General features: G+C 34.6%; 1 protein-coding gene across 3 annotated transcripts in view; it reads left to right on the top strand.

The window, feature by feature from the left end:
* The window catches only part of LOC150098898 (centaurin-gamma-1A-like), a 273,420-nt gene that overhangs the window by 20,614 nt on the left and 234,075 nt on the right, over nt 1-18,731 (top strand). For all 3 annotated transcript variants that reach the window (XM_090404607.1, XM_090404608.1, XM_090404609.1), the window contains exon 5: nt 1,648-1,789. In XM_090404607.1, the coding sequence (XP_090260733.1) occupies nt 1,648-1,789 (142 nt within the window). The remainder of the gene's footprint in view (nt 1-1,647; nt 1,790-18,731) is intronic.

Here is an 18,731-nt window from a genome sequence, read left to right as displayed (position 1 = left end):
TTAGAAATAGATCAAGGGAAAGAGTAATGAGAAGACAGAAAAATGGAAGAGGAGGATATCAGTGCAAGACTGTGCAGAATAGAATGTTATAGCAAGGCTTGCTTGAGAAAACAGTATTGCATGACTATAGTGATGAAAGAGAGATCACATCTTGGATGAGTTGCTGGTAATAGATGATACAAATGATCTGAAAGGAAGTGCGAATTACATAGCAAAATGTTTGAGAGTAGTGTTGAAGATTGTGCAGGGGATATGAAGAGAGAGAATAATAAGTGTTTTGGCAGAGTATGGTATGATATACCTCTTTATACGATATTGCTTCTTGCACGTTCTCACCAGCAAATCATGAAATGGCGAGAATGTATAGGAAGTGAGGTTTGAAAATATATAGAATATATTTAATGACAGAAAAGAGCTCTAGGGAAAAAAACATTGATTTAACAGAGAAAGAATACAGGAGTTTGGAGAGGTTGTTGCTCTGAACAAGTCTGTATTGTGGGAGTGTAGTTGCCAGGGTGCAAGGTAGTAGGGATGTCTTGTGAAGACTGCCATTTGAGTGATGGGAAGTTGGTTTTATATATTAATAAAGAATGGAAACTGGGAGTACAATAATATTGTAGATAGTGACTAATGAAAGTATTGGCAGCACAACAGCTTTGCTAAGTGATGATGGCAGTATCAGGAATAAGGGAAAGAAGTTTGTCCTTGAAACTAAATCTGTCTGAAGAGTATTAGCTAAACATGGTTGATAGAAGACGAACAGGACTAGAAGTTGAAGGGTATATTTCAGATATCAGTGTTTTTGTCTCTTTCTTAAATTATGATTTATAGCACCTCCATAGCACAATTGGAAGAACAATTGTACATTGTACCCTTTGATTGGAAAAGGCCTAAGTTTGATTCTCGTCGTGACAGGAGGAATCTTTATATGGACTTTCTCAATTGAAGGTGAGTTAGTCAATCTCATACGGAGGTATCAGGTTTTTTCTTCTGGAAACTCTGGTTTTTCATCCTGCATACAGACAAATCGGCCCTTCAGAACACACGGAATTTACAGACAAAAAATACTAGTTGTGGTGGTGATGGGCTGTAGATGGTGTTGATGTAGATGATTTGGTAGTAGAGGTTCAGTAGTAGTGGAAAATGGAGAGTTGTACAGTAGGTGCCCTCCTTTGATGAGTTTCCGGACTCCTTGGAGGTGTCATGAATAATAATAATAACGATTTCAATTACCAGCTAGTAGCTTACTTCTGTACTACCTAACTTTCAAACATGAATCACTTCAAATACATAGAGTTTCTACATGGTCTCTGAGGAAAAGCCCACAAGATTGAAATAGTGCTAATCACTAGAAAATCTTTTTAATCAGAGGTAAAAGATCTGTTTAATGTAGAATGTGTCAATTAACAATACTGGTTTTCAGAAGTACTTAAGTGTCAGGCAAAAATCAGATTAAGTACAACTATATCAAGTACTGCTATCTAATATTCTTCTAAGCTATAGTGTTGACTTTAATAAATTAATAAGCCAAACAAGACAGGGAGATGCATATTCATTTTCAATTATTTGCACATTTTTTTTTTTAAATGTATATTGCTTGCTGTATTTCTACCAACTTATCCTGATGATTTTTTTTAAAATTTTCAGTTTAGTTGTTGGGTGGATGCTGTCATTTTTGTGTTTAGTTTAGAAAACGAAGCTTCCTTCAATGCTGTATATAATTATTACACCAAAATGTGCCGTTATCGCAGTGCAGGGGAAGTTCCTCTGATTTTAGTAGGAACCCAAGGTAAGATCAGACTATCTAATTGATTTTTTTTTTTTTTTTCATCCAAAAATTCATTTTTATAATTCATTTTACTACTTTACTTAAAATCTTTAGTTAAGCAGTCTTTTTTTAATGTAAATCTTATTGATGGAGAGTTGCAAGTATATTTATTGCCATGGATGGCCTGTGGTTTAGATAATCTGGCACCCCTTTTCTGAATCAAATGTGGTATTTTTTAAGTCATATTTAGTATCCAGTAAACAAAGTGTTGGTGTTCTCTAACCAAGCAGTGAAAATAGTCTACCACCTGAATATCCATTCTCAAGTAGGATTCAAACCTACAACTTGTTGGTTGGAGATACTGTCCACTCATCCAACCACTGCTGGCAAGTTTATTATGCAGTTTTTGATTACAATAAAATATTTAAGATTGCGGATTGGAAATATTATTATTATTCAGAGAGACCTCCGGGAATCAAGGACTCATTAAGGGAGGCCACACACACACACACCAGCTTGTCTTACTTGTTCTTGAATTCATTTGCACTGTTTGCACACATAACATCCAATGGGAATCCATTCCAGTCGCACACCACTCTATGAGAGAAAAATCTTGATCTCACTCCCCTTCTTGGTGGCATTCATTCTCAGCTTCCAAGGATGCCCTCTCGTTCTTTCCCCAACCTGCATAAAATAAAATGAAAAATTCCATCAACTGAAATCCTGTATGACTCTTTCAGAAGTTTGTAAGTCTCAATCATATAGCTTCTCTTTCTCCTGTTTGCTAGTATCTGCAGTCTACAAATTCTCAGTCTGTCTTCATAATCAGTATTTCACAAACCTGATATAATTTTTAACACCTTCCTTGGCGCGCACACACACTCTCTCTCTCCACTTCATCAGAATCATAACAGAAACCAGATCTGCACACAGTAGTCCAAGTGAAGCTTATCAAAGCCTTGTAAAGATGCAAAATGAGATTCTTATCTTTACATGTCAAAGTTTGGTTCAGCATTGCGATTATCTTTTCAGTTGTATTTGCAATCTTTAGTACATAGTCCAGGTCTGTATGGCAAATGTTTGATGAATGAAGACCAAACAAGGTGCAGTAGTAAGCCTTGAGTGTCTTATTATACTCAGTAAGGATAGGTACATATCATTTCCAAAGTCTCCTTGAATTTCCTTATAAAAACAGTTTTGTCAATTTAAGGCATTTGTTTTTTGCCACAGTCCTTAGATAGTTGAGATTAGTGGTTTGAAAGGCCTTCACTTGTGTTGTCTTTTCTTTTCAACATCTTTGAAAGGTTCCAACAGGCAGATCTCTCTCTCTCTCTCTCTGTGTATGTGTGTGTGTGTAACATCCTTTTTGTCCAGCATAGGAAATGCCACAAATGCAACAAGTCTTGTTGGAAGTTTTTCCACTTCGTTATACTATAAATTAAAGATACCAAGAAATTATATTCTTGGTTTAATGCTTAATCCAAGTATAAGCAAACAAAGTTTGCACCTTAATCAGGACAGGGCAACTTGTATATAGGAGCTAATGACTTCACATCGCTTGCTTTAGTATCCCATAATGCAAAGCACATATCCTTGTGAGTATGTATAATGCTATGCATTATGGGAAAGGTCACTACTCAGACTGGTTTCGATCTTTATCGAGGTCTCGTCAGTGGGAGTCAGACCCAGAGGTGATATTGAGGTTGGAATAATGCAGAAGTCATATGACTTCTGCATTAAAATACTTCAGGCACAAACTTTGTTTGCTTATGCTTGGATAAAGGATTAACCAAGAACATAATTTCTCGGTATCTTTAATTTATAGCATAACCAAGTGGAAAAACTTCCAACAACTATCTCTAATCCAGAGTATTTTAATAATAACGTATGGCACCTTTTGGCTACTCATATATGACTTTTGCATTTCTTCAACCTTAGTATCACCTCTGGGTCTGGCTCCCACTTATGAGACCTCAGGGTCAAAACTGGTCTGGATAGTGACCCTTCCCATAATGCATGGCATTATACATGTCAGTAAGGATATGTGCTTTGCATTATCAGATACTAAGGTCCTGAAAATACTTCAGGTGCAAACTTTGTTTGCTTACACTTGGATAAAGGATTAAACCAAGAATAGAATTTCTTGGTATCTTTAATTTATAACAACGAGTCTTGTATATCTCTCTCCATTTTCTTTATGGGTGAATGAGGGGATTTTGGATGCTGTAAAAACCTGGATATCTTGAAAAAGTGACTTAAAAGACACTGTTTCTAGGTGGGAAAATCATGTGAGAGAACTCTGCTACCTCCTGTCTAACTCACTTCAAAATAATTACCTTAGATAGCTTTAACACTGAGTCCAAGAATTAGATTTTTAGCAGCATCAGTGCATTTAATTATAAATATAATAGCCATTCTGCTTTCGATCTAGGATGTAGCTATGTATGTCAAAGTTTTAGTTTGACAGATTCATCAGTAATTTAAGCAGATACTTATAACAATAAGTTATTGCTATATCAGCAAGAAATTAACACATATTCAGAATTCATCAGTTTTATAGCCTTTTCACACTATAGGAGACACCGTATGTTATAACTTCTGAAACTTTTTGACCAAAGCTCCATAAGAACAATGCTGTTTTAATGGAAATTCATTATAACAAACTGTATTTTGCTTTCTAAATTATTATTACTATGTCACACCTCTGTGGAGTTGCAGGACTCTTTGCAAGAAGCCACACTACATTACAGTATTTTTGTCTTTAATTGTGTGTGTGTGTTTTTTCTGGCCTGTTTGACATTTAACTGCATATACTTAACTGTGCCTTCTGCTAATGTATTAATGTGTGATATTTTAGAGTCTAGCCATACAGACTGATAAGATCCCATTTATAATTTAAAACAAACATTTTCAAAAATCTTTCTAAAGGAAAGAGTGAGAGAGTTAAGATAATGAGTCTGTTGCCATGGTAATGACAGAGTAGAGCTGAGAAGGAGGGCCACAATAGCAAATGACTCAGTGTGTAGATTATGCAGGAGGAGTGGTGCTGTGTTGAGTTTGTGGATGTTTGGAGTGGGTTTGACAGGCAATTGGACTTGTACAAGGATGGTTTGCATCTGAATGGATTTGGTGTTGACTGGAAAAAGTGTTATTGAATGAAGTGAAAGTGGACAAAATCAGGGAAACTAGAACTTTTTTTTTAGGGGGGGGGAGGAGTTGAGTGGATATGCAGATATCAGTGAGGCAGTTGAATGTAAGAATGTATAATATGCCTAAGTTAGTACCACTGGTAACAAGCCAGAATGGGATAGTTAGTATAAAGTGCTAGGATAGCGGTGGGCCTAAGGGGCTTTTGCACTTTATGTACACTAATCCCAGGAGCATTTGGAACAAGCAGCAGGAATTTTTGGCATTGGTTGGCTCATCCTGGCCAAAGGTTATTGGCATTAGTAAGATATGGCTAACAGAAGATGATATAGTTAGTGGTATAGAATGTGAAGGATATAGTATGTTCAGAGAGAATGGAGAGAGAGAGAGAAAAGAATGGGGGGGGGGGAGTGTTAATGATGATAGCCGATGAACTGCAACCAAAGAGATTAGAAGTTCAACTGCAGGCCAGTGAAATAGCACATTTGAGGCTATCTGGTGTGAGATAGAGGCCAGAAGAACAAAATATGCAGTTGGATGCTGCTATAGATCAGGGGATGGAAAAGATTATAGACAGTATGCATCAGCAAATAAGCTCAATGATTGGAGGGTAGGCAATTATTATTATGGGGAATTTTAACTATGGGAACATAGATTGGAAGGAGGAGGTTGAAAATGTTGATTTCAGACAATTTGAGAGTTATTGATGGTAGCCACACACTTAAGTATGTGACTGATGTACGGTTTATCAGGATGGAGTTAGGAGATGCATCTTCTCTTCTTTCGTAACATATAGCTTCAGTAATAGCATAATAGTGCACAATGCTAGTGGCATATGCTATCATTACAAAAATTAAAATCATCAGAATAGACTTCTATACCAGCATGTGACCCGAGTTATCCACTAAGAAAAGTAAAATTTATTTTATGGAACACCAATAAGATAATTGATATTATCTTATGGGTGTTCCATAGTTGGTGACTGGCTGACATTTTGAGAATTGAGACCTGCATTCTTCCATCTCATACTGGAATAAAGTTTATTGATATATCGTATATAAAGTCCTTGGAATGGGATGGATAATCTTTATATACAACTTGTAGAAGATTTTTTAGGCACGTTACAGATAAATTTTGGATAAAAAATTATTAGAAGATCAAGTTTATCTTTCCTTTTATTTTCATCTTGTAAAATTTATGATGCTCTGTTTTTTAAAGCATTGATGATACCAAATTTTTCAATGGGGTGGTGAAAATATTTAGCATGAAAATATGAGGGAAAGTCAGTAAGTAAGTTATAAATGGTTGTTAAAAATAAAACAAGTGGAATATGAACCTCAAAATAAAAAAATAAAAAAAATTCTTTCTCTTCATAATCCCCTTCAACATTCATACACATGTCCCATTGCTTTATCAGTTCTTTAACACGTTCAGATGGGGACAATCATAGTTCACTCACCACGAACCCAACCATTTGTCAAAGCAAGTGAATTTATTGGCAATGTCGTTCATGTGTAGCATCAGATGTCAAACTGAGGCAACAGTTTGTCTTTTATAGATGGCAACAGATGAGAAATTTTGTTATTAGCAAAATATGTGGGAATGAGATATTTTCCTATTGACGTGTTTTCCTAATTACACATTTTCCTATAAACAAAATTTCTCATCTGTTGCCATCTACAAAAGACAAACTGTCACCTCTATCATTAGCACTGGTGTTTACTAGATACCTTGTGAATGTAATCTAACATGCTTTGTGCAGACAGGCCGTTCTGTGGAAAAAAAAATTAATTTCACATATTATATTGAATGCGTGGAACCTCAAAAGTCTGGTCTGGCACAACATGGTATTGACACTGAAGACTGTATCCAGTGGGATGATGCTTGTCTTCTCCATAGAAGCAGGTTTAAATATGAATGCCTTTTCAAAGAAAGTTGCGAAGCCCTTTTACATCAGCCAAATCTGAATTGGAATGATTGTCTCTCTTTCCAAAAAGTTTTGGAGATTCTTATTTTATGTAACCATCAAAAATAGTTTTTAATATTATTTATTAATATTAATTTCTAGCACACAGCAACAGTTTTTAATTGGTAAACCACCAACTGCTATACGTACCTTATATTCCTGTTTCTTTGATTTGCTTTTTCTACACACTGATGATGTACTGTTATTTTCAGTACGAAATATCTGTATTTTCTTTGGGTGTTATATATAGGGACAGATATATATAGGTCCCTACAGATATATATAGGGACGCTCGCAGCGTTTGTCGTCACCTATATGGTTCGGCTAGGGCAACTCATAGTATGGCGGTGGTGTATTCCCCTAGCTCTCTGGTCAATTTTAGCCTGAAACTTTTATAGTTTCTGTATTCGGCCTTGAAATGATGTTGGATTTAATATCCACTTAATTTAGAGAAAAAAAAATCGATACTTTAATTTCATTAAAGTTAATTACTGTGGTTATCATTAATTTATTGTTTATAGTCATGCCACAGATACCTTTTAATGATTAGTTAACGTTTCATTATTTACATTGCTAGATAGAATTCAATGATGTTGCAAGAGTTTTCCTAAAGTAACATACTAAAATCAGTTTTACATAAAGTAATCCTTCTACATCCAATCTAATTCAAAAAGGTTGAAAATCACTGTATGAACAATAAAGATATATTAACAAGCCCTGAAATATGTAGGTCCATTTTGCTATAGTTTCTAACTAATGTTATTCTTTGTTTACAGTGAAATAATACAGTGTACAAATAACAACATAAAATACTGTCTGCAGTACTGTAATAAATGTAATAATTAAATGTAATTTACTGTAATAAATAATAAATCATGAGTGTGCAATACATCTGTGTGCTTACAGTAAAATAATTAACTGAAAACATGTGGAATGGGAGTCTTCAGTTAATTGGCCAGTTCATCAGAGGCAGCAGGGAGGCTAGTTCATCAACAACAGATTCTTCAAATTCAGGATTACAACAAAGCTTATGTGGATGATTCATTCGACGAATAACTTGTAGCAGGTTTAGGCTCATCTTCAGTAGGTGATCAGATAGCTGGAGTAGGCTTCTTTAAAAATTTGTACATTATGTCCAACTTAGTCTGCACAGTTTATCTTTTCTTTACTGTTTGAATTTCTCTGTAGCAAGTTATTGCAGCTTCAACATTCTGTCTGCTTTGCTAAATCTCCATGTTCAGTCCGTTTCCTGAAATAACCAAATTGCCTTATAGTAGAGTAATACCTCAAACATTTTTTTCACTGTAAACTTTTTTAGGGGCTCAGCTTCTTGTTCTTTTACTTTTTCTTCTCTTCTTGTTATGCAACTTTCTATGCTTCTAGCTCTGTTAACTTCATTAGAGAGCTCTTCTTTCACAGGCTCCACCAAGCTCTACATCTTCATTGTCAGTCTCCAACTCCAGCTTGTTAGTTAGCAGTACTATCTTCTCATCAGTCCCTTGTTAGTTGTTGTGTTTGTCGAATCCTGTGAATGTATTATTATTATTATTATTATTATTATGGGCAACTCCAAGGAGTCCTTAGGCTCCTCGAGGGAGGTCCTAAACATCATGTCAAGAACTGTTCAGCATTTGTGCAGTATCTATCATACTTTGTTTTGAACTCATTCACAGTCCTGGCACCCACAACAGACTCTGGCAATCTATTCCACTCTTTCACCACTCTCCAAGCAAAAAAAACCTAGTTCTAACACTGTTGCTAACTTCACTCTCACTCAGTTTCCATGGATGGCCCCTAGTTCTCCCACCTCCACACCTGTTCTGAAAAATTTCCTCTGAATTAATCTTGTAAAAACCCCTCAGTAATTTGAATGTCTCAATCATATCACCCCTTTTCCACCTATCAACCAGTTTTTGTAACTCACAAATCATCAACTTGTTCTCATAAGGTTCATTCCAAGATGATAGCAGGTCTGTGGACCTGCTACTATCTTGGTCACTCGCCTCTGGATCCTCTCCACCTCCTCCCCATCACCAAGAAATCCCGCACACAGTAGTCAAGATGGGATCTTATCAAGGCTCAATAAAGAGGAACAATAACCTGCTTGTCAAAATATTTTTCAGTAACCAAGTGATCTGATGAGCTGCTTTAGACACTTTACATCTTAAATGAAAATTCCACATGTTTTGCCACCTCCCAGGTCAAGACCACATGATCACTCTCACTAATTGGTGCAAATGTGCCCATATTCATTATAGACAAATTCTCAGATGCAATTACTAGATTGAGCATTCTCAAACCTCAATCTAGTAACTGCAGATGGCCTCAATCTCAGTGTGTAGTGAGTAGGTAGACCAGGCTATCTCAATCCAGATAGCCTCAATCTAGTAACTGTATATTCCATTGCATGCTGTCTCAGGTAATTATTCTTCAATAACTGCATAAAATCCATTTCCTTCCTCCCATGTGTCCTTTCCTCCTTCCAATTTATGTGACCATAGTTGAAATCCCCCATAATAATGTATGAGCATGTATATGTAAAAATATGTATGAACATATATTTTTAGCAGCTTCTTCCAAGCACCATTCATACACACTGTTAGCACCTCACTCCATGCTGCATCTGCTCAATATTATATTCCTTCAAAAAGTTTCTAAGGGTTTTCCTCACTAGCAGAAATACTATGAGCAAAGTATTTCTTAAAAATATCCCTTGAAGTCAGCAATAATACCTTGTTCCATTAGTTACAGGAATAAAGTGGTATCTGGCAAATACCATGTTAATGGGATCCATCTTAAATACAAGTGGTCATAAGCCAAGAACTGACTATAAACTGCTCTTAGTATGAAACCTCTATCATTAATGTAATTTAAGCAGATTTTTGATTTAGTATATAGTAAATCTGTTTTCTTTAGCTTCGTGTTGAATGGAAATAAGGAATCTCTGTTTATATGCATATACTATTAGTATAAATAGTAGAACATAATGTTACTTAAATAAAAGAGCCAGTAGGCTTCACTTCGGCGATGTAGCATTATTTAAATTAAGGGGATATTAAATCCCACATTATTTCAAAGCCGAATAAGAAACTCAAAGATCAAAATCAAAGAGTTTCATGCCGAATATAGTAAACTACAAAAGTTTCAGCGGATTGTAGTGTATGCTAAAGCACATAGTTGAACACTAGGGCAACTCATTGCAAAGGTGGGCAAAGTTCTGATCACTATTCTTAGTATTACCCATAATGTAAAACACATCTCCTAGGAGATATATGATCCTTTATTAAGGTCTCATCAGTGAATAGGTAGATCAGGTAATACTGATGTTATAAAGGTTGAAACCGGTCTGGGTAGTGACCTCCCACCGTAATGTATAACATCATACATCTCCTAGGAGATGTGTTTTACATTATGGGTAATACTAAGAATATTGATCAGAACTTTACCCACCTTTGCAACGAGGTGCCCTAGTGTTGAACTACGTGCTTTAGCGTATGCTACAATCAGCCGAAACTTTTGTAGTTTGCTATATTCGGCTTGGAACTCTTTGATTTCGATCTTTGAGTTTCTTATTCGGCTTTGAAATAATGTGGGATGTAATATCCCCTTAATTTAAATAATAGTAGAATATAATGGTTTTTAATAGTTTTCATGTGAATAGGATAATAGATATTATATTCTTCACTAGTTGATTTCTCAAATACATTATTTAATGGTATTAAATCAGGTACTCAATTTGATGGCCCCCCCGATCTCAAAAATAAGTTATAGGTGCAATAGATCTAAAAATGTTGGCAATTCTATTCTTCGTTTTAGTGGATTTCTTGTGGTCACTCTCCTAAACTCTAATATCCCTTAATAGTATTGTGTAGTTGGTGTCAATATACCATAAATATTATAAAATCTCTAAAATTCATGCAACTTGTTTCTGATTATTTTTTTTTAATAATAGTATGCTTAATAATATTTATGAATTAATCTTTGGTTTGAACTTAGTTTCATTGTAATTTGAATGTGTTTAGTTACAACAGACTTGCTAATTTAATTAATCTAATGATTAGCAAGTCTGTTCGTGTTCTATCATGTCAATGTCAGAATGCAAAATCCTGACTAACATGTCAGAGTTAAGAGATAACAAGCAATCTGTTATCCACATGCATTTCTGTGACCTAGAAATTGACAAAGAAACTAAATTATGTCAAGAATTTTACTTATCTGATATTTATCCTTAGTAAGTCTATAAATCATTGTTGATATTGAACAAGTTTAACTTGTTAATTTGGAGCTTTCTTAAAGAACTAAGAAGAACTGTGCTCTTAACTCATTGAGAAGTAGCCATTGCACAGCTTTTAAAGATTAGCTCACTGCAAGCAGTGAACTTGCACAAAGGGACCTATATCTAAATAGTTGTCGCTCAACAATGAAAGGTGGTGATAGATAGCCTGAGAAGCAATTTCTAGGGAATTGTGAAAGTTAGAATATATGGACTCATGAAAAAATAACATTGGAATGTAAGGCTAGTTTAGAGAGAGAGTGTGTAATCTTCCATTACAAGTTGAGGTAATTATTATATTTGTTAGTTCTTAGATGTTAGTCAGGATTTTGCATTTTGACTCCGATATGATAGAACACTAACAGAAACGGTTAAGGTTGTTCATAACTTTAATGAAGTGAATGTTTGATAAAAGTCTGTGTGTGCATGTGTGTGAGTGAGGGGATTATACAGTTGATAATCTGGAAACCCTACTTTAGAGACCAAGCATTGCACTTTTTTTCAGAGTACTTCAGGCCTCCAGTAAACAGGATAGTGTCTCACTCCATGTGGTGAAATTGTCTACCCCCCCATTCCAAAATCCTACAATGTAAACTTTTTCAAGTTGGCTGAAGATAGTGTGTAGTGGGTAAATTAGTAATTTAATCAGTATTTTTTTCATTTTTAATCATCCTATTTTACTGCTTTGTATACAGTATAAGCAGCCTTATAATATAAAATCTTTATTTACTTTTGAGTAAAAATTCATATCAGCAGTAACCTTTCCCTCCCCCCCCCCCACAAATTACAAATTAAAAAAGAAGTAAATCTTTTTGATCTTCGCAGAACTTCTAATCATAACCTACAGTAAATATAGAACTTTTCATATTTAAAAAAATATTTAAAAAAATCGGGAGTAGTGTTTATATGTGTGGCTCAGCCTCAATGATAAAGCTGTTACAGATTTAGTACCAAACTACTTCACTTAAATTATATTATTACATAAACTATATGGACTGTAAATGGCTTTTATAACTTTGATTATAACTAATTACTTATTTTCATAGACTTACTTCCTATGTGCAAAAGAAGTTTAATTTAGCTGTTACTATAATAGTTACATACCAGGAGAGTTCAGTGAAGACATTTCTTACTTGAGACATCTTTAAAAAGGAATAAAACATATTAAAGCAGTGGGGAGATACTGCTTGGAAACCAAAAGCAGACACTGCAATGTGACCTAGTTTGAATTGCTATTAACCAGAGAGTTAGATTTTCTTCTTTATACTGTCTTTTAATTTTACAAAGTAATTGAGTTACTTAGAAGAAATTTTGTTTCTAAATCTTGTAATTAAATTAAATCAAACAGCAACACTATAAAAGATATATACACCATGTTGGAGAATACCATTAAGCCTTAGTAATCTAGAAGGTAGTGTGCTCAAATTCTACAAGCTGTGCATAAATTTGAATTACCCAGAAGGATGAAAACGGATGATCAACATAGATCAGGGCTGTGAAATATTAGTTATGGGGGATACATATGAGCTGTAGAGAATTTAGTAAAGAGGCAAAAAAGGAGAGATATGATAGTAACATATGTTGGTAGTAGGTGGGCTTATTAATAATTAAATATAGATTTAATAATTAATTAATAGTGTAAATGAAAGGTTAATGAAAAAATGTGGCATAAAACTAAGTAAATAAGTGAGATGAATGAGGAGAAAACTATAATTCTGCAGTTAAAAAATGCAGTGTGGCTTTCTGTCTACTCAACCATCAATATAAAATCACTTTAACTTGCACGATAGGAAGTGGGAGGAGACAGAGGGAAAGATAAAAATAATTCTTAAATCTGAAGGAGTTTCTGATAATGGCTGATAAATTATCAATAATAGATTTAATGATTTATCAATAACTGATAAATCATTAAATATGCAGCTTACTATATTAAAACTATGTTTTAATATAGTAAACTGCATATTTAATGATTATTCTGTCTTCATTGGAACATAATTAGAAGACATAATACAGGTAACTTGCAATCATTGTTTTGTATATGCATGTATGAGGGAAAGAAGAAGTTGATGTTATATGGTTGGGTACCCCTGCAGTGAATAAGTAAGGAGATGTATGATAGGTATCGTGCTAATGGATAGTGTGGGTCTCCGGCAAAGAGTCTTTTGACTCCATGGAGTCCCCATGTAAATAAATAATTTTTTTATGATTTTCATAAACCTCTAAACTAAATTTGATATATGTTGAATTCCTCTGACAATAGAGTATAATAAATTATATTATAGTAGATCAAAATATGAATTTCGATGTGAAAACTTAAACAATATAATAAATAGATGAGATATTTTCTTTAAAAAACAGATGTACAGAAAAACACTTTTTATTATATCAGATTGTTAATCTTTTGTTAATGCTATTATTTAACTATATTAAAATTACAAATTAGAAGAAAGAAAGGATATTTAAATACTGATAGGAATTGGGATTATAACTAGATCTGTTTAATAAATTTAGTGTAATCCTTTATCCAAGTGTGAGCAAACAAAGTTTGCACCTGAAAGTATCTTCAGGACTCACACTTGGATAAAGGATTAAACTAAATTTATTATATTCTAACCAAGTAAAAAATAAACTTTCAACATCTTCCTCTAAATCCAGAGTAATTTATTAAAAAGGTGGCACACCAATTGGCAACTCCTATAGGTAGAGATGACCTTGCTAATGCTTCTGACTGGTATTTCCACTTGGGCTTGGCTCCCACTGAAGAGACCTCAATAAAGGTCGAAACTAGTCTGGGTAGTGACCCTTCCCTTAATGCATAACATTAGACATATCTGCAAGAAGATGTGTTTTGCATTATGGGAGATACTGAGATAGGAGTGTTGGTAGCTTGCTCCACCTTTACAAGGAGTCGCCCTGGTGTTGTACCACCTTACCCTCACACTTGGATAAAGGATTAAACTAAATTTATTATATTCTAACCAAGTGAAAAATAAACTTTCAACATCTAGATCTGTTTGGATCTAGTTAATCCCAGTTGTAATCCCAAAAGTATAATATAGATATTTGGCTTCTGATAAATTTTGAAAGAAATGTAATCTGATCTGACTGTTTAAGTAAATAAAAGTTTTGTAACCTTTTCATAGATGACAGTACTTTCATTTAATTGAATTTTTGCGATTTTTTTATGTTTAAAATTTTTCATTAAAGAAATATTGTTTTTGCCAAAAATAAACTGTTTTGTATGTACTTCTTTCATTAAACTTTATATCTGAATATCTATATGTAATGATTATATTATTATTACTATTATTATGTGGGGCCTCCAAGGACTTATTGCGGGAAGGCACTGTACTTTACTTTACTTGCTACACACATCTCACCATGTCTGCTACTACTTAATTCTTCAACTACACACAATGACACTACTACCATCAATGCCATCTGCTGCCCATCACAACCAACAACAGTATTTTTTTATATGCAAATTGTGTGTTTATTCTCATGTCTGAATTTGCCTTTATGTAGTATTAAAAAACCTGAGTTTCTGGGAGGAAAAAACCCTGCTACCTCCATCAGCTAACTCACCTTAAATTGAAAAAGCCCATATATAAGATTCCTCTTGTCACGATGAGAATTAAATCCAGGTCTTTTCCAATCGAAGAGCACATTATTCCACTGTTTCTCTAATTGCACTACAGAAACACTTATGTAAATATAAACTTTTAACCTGGATGAGCTGTTGTTTTTTTTTGGTTTCACACATGATTTTCCACAATGTTGTAATATGTAAAAAAAAAAAAATCATTAATACAATGGCGGTGGGCAATGATATTTATCAACAGCATATTGTCATTCTTTTTCATGTACAACCACTTGATACCCATTTTTAGGCATTGCACTTTATATAGTCAATACACTTCTGACATTATTGCAAGTGGTTGCTATTTTCATACAATATCTGTTCATACTGTTATTTTCACACAATACCTCCATACCTGCTTAAACTCATTCACTGACTACAGTACTTATAACTGTAGTTCATTCACCACTCCAAGCAAAATCTAGTCCTCAGGATCTAGTTAACCATTAGAAATTAGACATGAAATTAGAAATGAAGAAATTTTGTAATGTTTCATCTTTAGTAACTTATGATAGAAATATATATATGTATGTATGTGTGTATATATATATATATCCTTATTTCTGCCAATAAACTGAAATTAACTTTGCAACAAAAAATCTTTATGCTATCCTCATATGAAGTGCCCCACAGCCAGTTATCATTTTAGTTATTTCCCTCTCTGACGCTTCCAGAAAATCCAGGCAATCAAATCTGTGCATGGGATTCCAGGTGTGACTATGTTAAATCCCTATAAAGAGGAATAATTACCTCCTTGTTGAACACACCTATCAGTGTGTTCAACTTTCTCTCCATCATCATCACCTCTCAAATCCACATCCTTATCCATATTGTCAATTTCTTGCAGTCCAATTCCACCTTATCCATTAGCACATTAAATTTACAGCAGTTATCCCTGCCCCAATACCATCAGTCTATTTAAATAACCTTGTTGGATGTCTGCATTAATTGTTACCTTCCTCAGTTTTGCATCGACTAACAGTTCGTTATTTATGTGATATGTGACAATTTCTTGCATCAAGATAAAACAGATTTTTGGGAATTTTTTTTTTTCCCCTGAATTTTTATTTGCTTCTGCAAAGGATGGTGACTTTTCTCAGCAAATTCTGTGGTGAGTGGCAAAATTTCTTAAAAGTAATAATTATGTTAAAGTATTTATAGCTTTAAAATAACTATGAAAAACTAAGAAGTTATGATTACGATTGAGGCATTATACTTAAGGATAAAAATATTGTCACCCAAATCATGAACCTATTTGATTGCTAAAAAAAATTACTGATCTTATTAAGAAACTGCTTTATTTGTTACACTGCTACTACATTGCCACATGGATTAAATCAATCTGAAAGTTTTGAAAAAAAAAAAAAAATCCTTGTCTTATGGAAGTCTAATTAAAATCATGTTCCGTATTCTTTGGAAGTGTGAAATCTGATTTTACCATCTACTAAAATTACTGATGTATGTAGCCAAAGCACCATATAAATGTCAGACATGCAGAATGTTCTGTTAAGAAGGGGTATATGTGAAATTACAAATCTGGAGATTATGACAAGCTGAGAAGTTGACTTTCAGTAGTGCCATGGCACGAGAATTTGGAGAGGAGAGATGTTGATGGTACATGAAGTTGTCAGGAGGTGCTTAAGGAAAGCAGCATCAGATTGTATACCCAGAGTTAGAATGATAAATCAAGTAGGAGTAAGATGGATGAACAGTATTTCATGTTGGAGTCTTAATGGAATACATACAGCACTCAGAAAGGATTAACATAGGTTTAATACTTCCTATATTTCATCCTAGTCACTAGGATATCTTCGGGGATTACAAAAACAACTAATGTAACATGAACACAAATATCATACAATACTAAGCCCAACCACGTGGGTGACACTAAAGTCCTGTCTAGGTGGAGGTGGAGCGCCCTCTAAAGGCGATTGTAGGTGGCCTGGAATGTAAGGTGGGACCTCTGGTGATGAGTGTTTCCCAAATCTTCTCTCTTTCAAGAAAGAGAGACTATTCTTAGAAGCAGCAGCTCTCAGAAATCAACCAAATCTTAATAAATACGGTTGCATTAAGCTTCCGAAGATTTGGGAAACACTCATCACCAGAGGTCCCACCTTACATTCCAGGCCACCTACAACTGCCCTTAGAGGGCACTCCACCTAGATAGGACTTTATTGTCACCCACGTGGTTGGGCTTAGTATTGTATGATATTTGTGTTCATGTTATATTAGTTGTTAATGTAATCCCTGAAGATGTCCTAGTGACTAGGACGAAATATAAGAAGTATTAAACCTATGTTAATCCTTTCTGAGTGCTGTATACATTCCATTAAGCCTCCAACATGATGTCCTCGCAGCACTTAAGCCTCTACACATGATGAACAGTATTATTAACACATTCATTGCCAATCGCGCGATGCGAGTTCTCACTAAACGGCTGATCACACGTTATCGCGTGGACGTTGCTAACTAAATAAAAAAAATAAAAAAAAAATTTGGCCACCACACGAAATTTCAATTTTCAGCCTGGCAATGAAAGTGTTAAGCAGGAATTGGATATAAAGAAAAGGTTGTAGAAGGAATATGAAAAGTTGATCAGCATACCCATGAGCAGTACAAGATACTACAGGCAAGGTTGGTGATCTCTATGGTAAAGAAGGCCAAAGCTGATTATGAGAGGAAGCTAGTTGTGAGTGCAAAAGAAATCCTAAGGAATTCTTTTGCTATGTGGCAAGTAAAAGGACAAATAGTCATAGAAGGATGACTTTAAAAAGTGTTGATGGTAGAGAAGTAACGGAAGCAAATCAAATATTTGAGTTACTAAGTGATCATTTTACAAAGGTGTACCATCTTGGTTGTGATACTGCAATGCTCGATGCATCACTCATTAATGAAAGATTAGAGATGGAAGAAATACAGATGTGTAGTTGTTGCAAGTTTTTCCACTTGGTTATACTATCAGTTAAAGATGTCAAGAAATTATATTCTGGGTTTAAGTGTAAGCAAACAAAGTTTACACATGAAGTAACTTCACGACTGGGAAACTCATATATATAGAGGCTAATGACTTCACATCACTTGCCTTAGTAGATAATAATGCAAAACATATGTCCGTAACAATATGTATAATCCTATTCATTATGGGAAGGGTCACTACCCAGACTGGTTTCAACCTTTATTGAGGTCTCATCATTGAAAGCCAGACCTAGAAGTGATACCAAGGTTAAAGTAATGCAGAAGTCATGTTTCCATATACAAGTAGCCAGAAGGTATCACACCTTATTACTAAAATACTCTGGATTAGAGAATGATGTTGAAAGTTTTTCCACTTTGAAAAACTTTCAATATGCTATCAATTAAATATGCCAAGAAATAAGTGGAAATATGACTTGTGCATTACTTCAATCTTGGTATCACTTCTGAGTCTGGCTCCCACTTATGAGATCTCAATAAAGGTCGAAACTGGTCTGGATAGTGACCCTTTTCATAATGCATATCATTGTACATGTCCATAAGGATATGTGCTTTGCATTATGGGATATTAAGGCAAGTGATGCGAAGTCATTAGCCCAAGTTGCCCAGCCGCAAAGTTACTTCATGCACCACCTTTGTTTGCTTACACTTGGATAAAGGATTAAATCAAGAATATAATTTCTTGGCATCTTTAATTGAGAGGTGCTTAGTATATTGCAGAACCTTAATGTGGACATTGCCATAGGGTTAGATGGCATATTGGCCCATGTGTTGTGCTAATTCTCTTAAACAATCTCATATCCTCTGACCAAGCTCTTTAATTTAATCCTCAGTTCTGGTAAGGTTTCAATAGAGTGGAAAGAGAAGAAAATAATTTCACTGCATAAAAGAGGATCCAAGACAGAAGTAGCAAATTATAGGCCAATCAGTATATCAGAAATGGTGGTTAAGGTTTTGGAGAAGT

Source organism: Typopeltis vanoorti, chromosome 15, assembly GCF_054136105.1.
Source record: "Typopeltis vanoorti isolate ZY-2024b chromosome 15, IOZ_Tvanoo_1.0, whole genome shotgun sequence".
Lineage (NCBI taxonomy): Eukaryota > Metazoa > Arthropoda > Arachnida > Uropygi > Thelyphonidae > Typopeltis > Typopeltis vanoorti.
The sequence above is the reverse complement of the archived record's forward strand: the minus strand, read 5'-3'. Positions and strand labels throughout refer to the sequence as shown.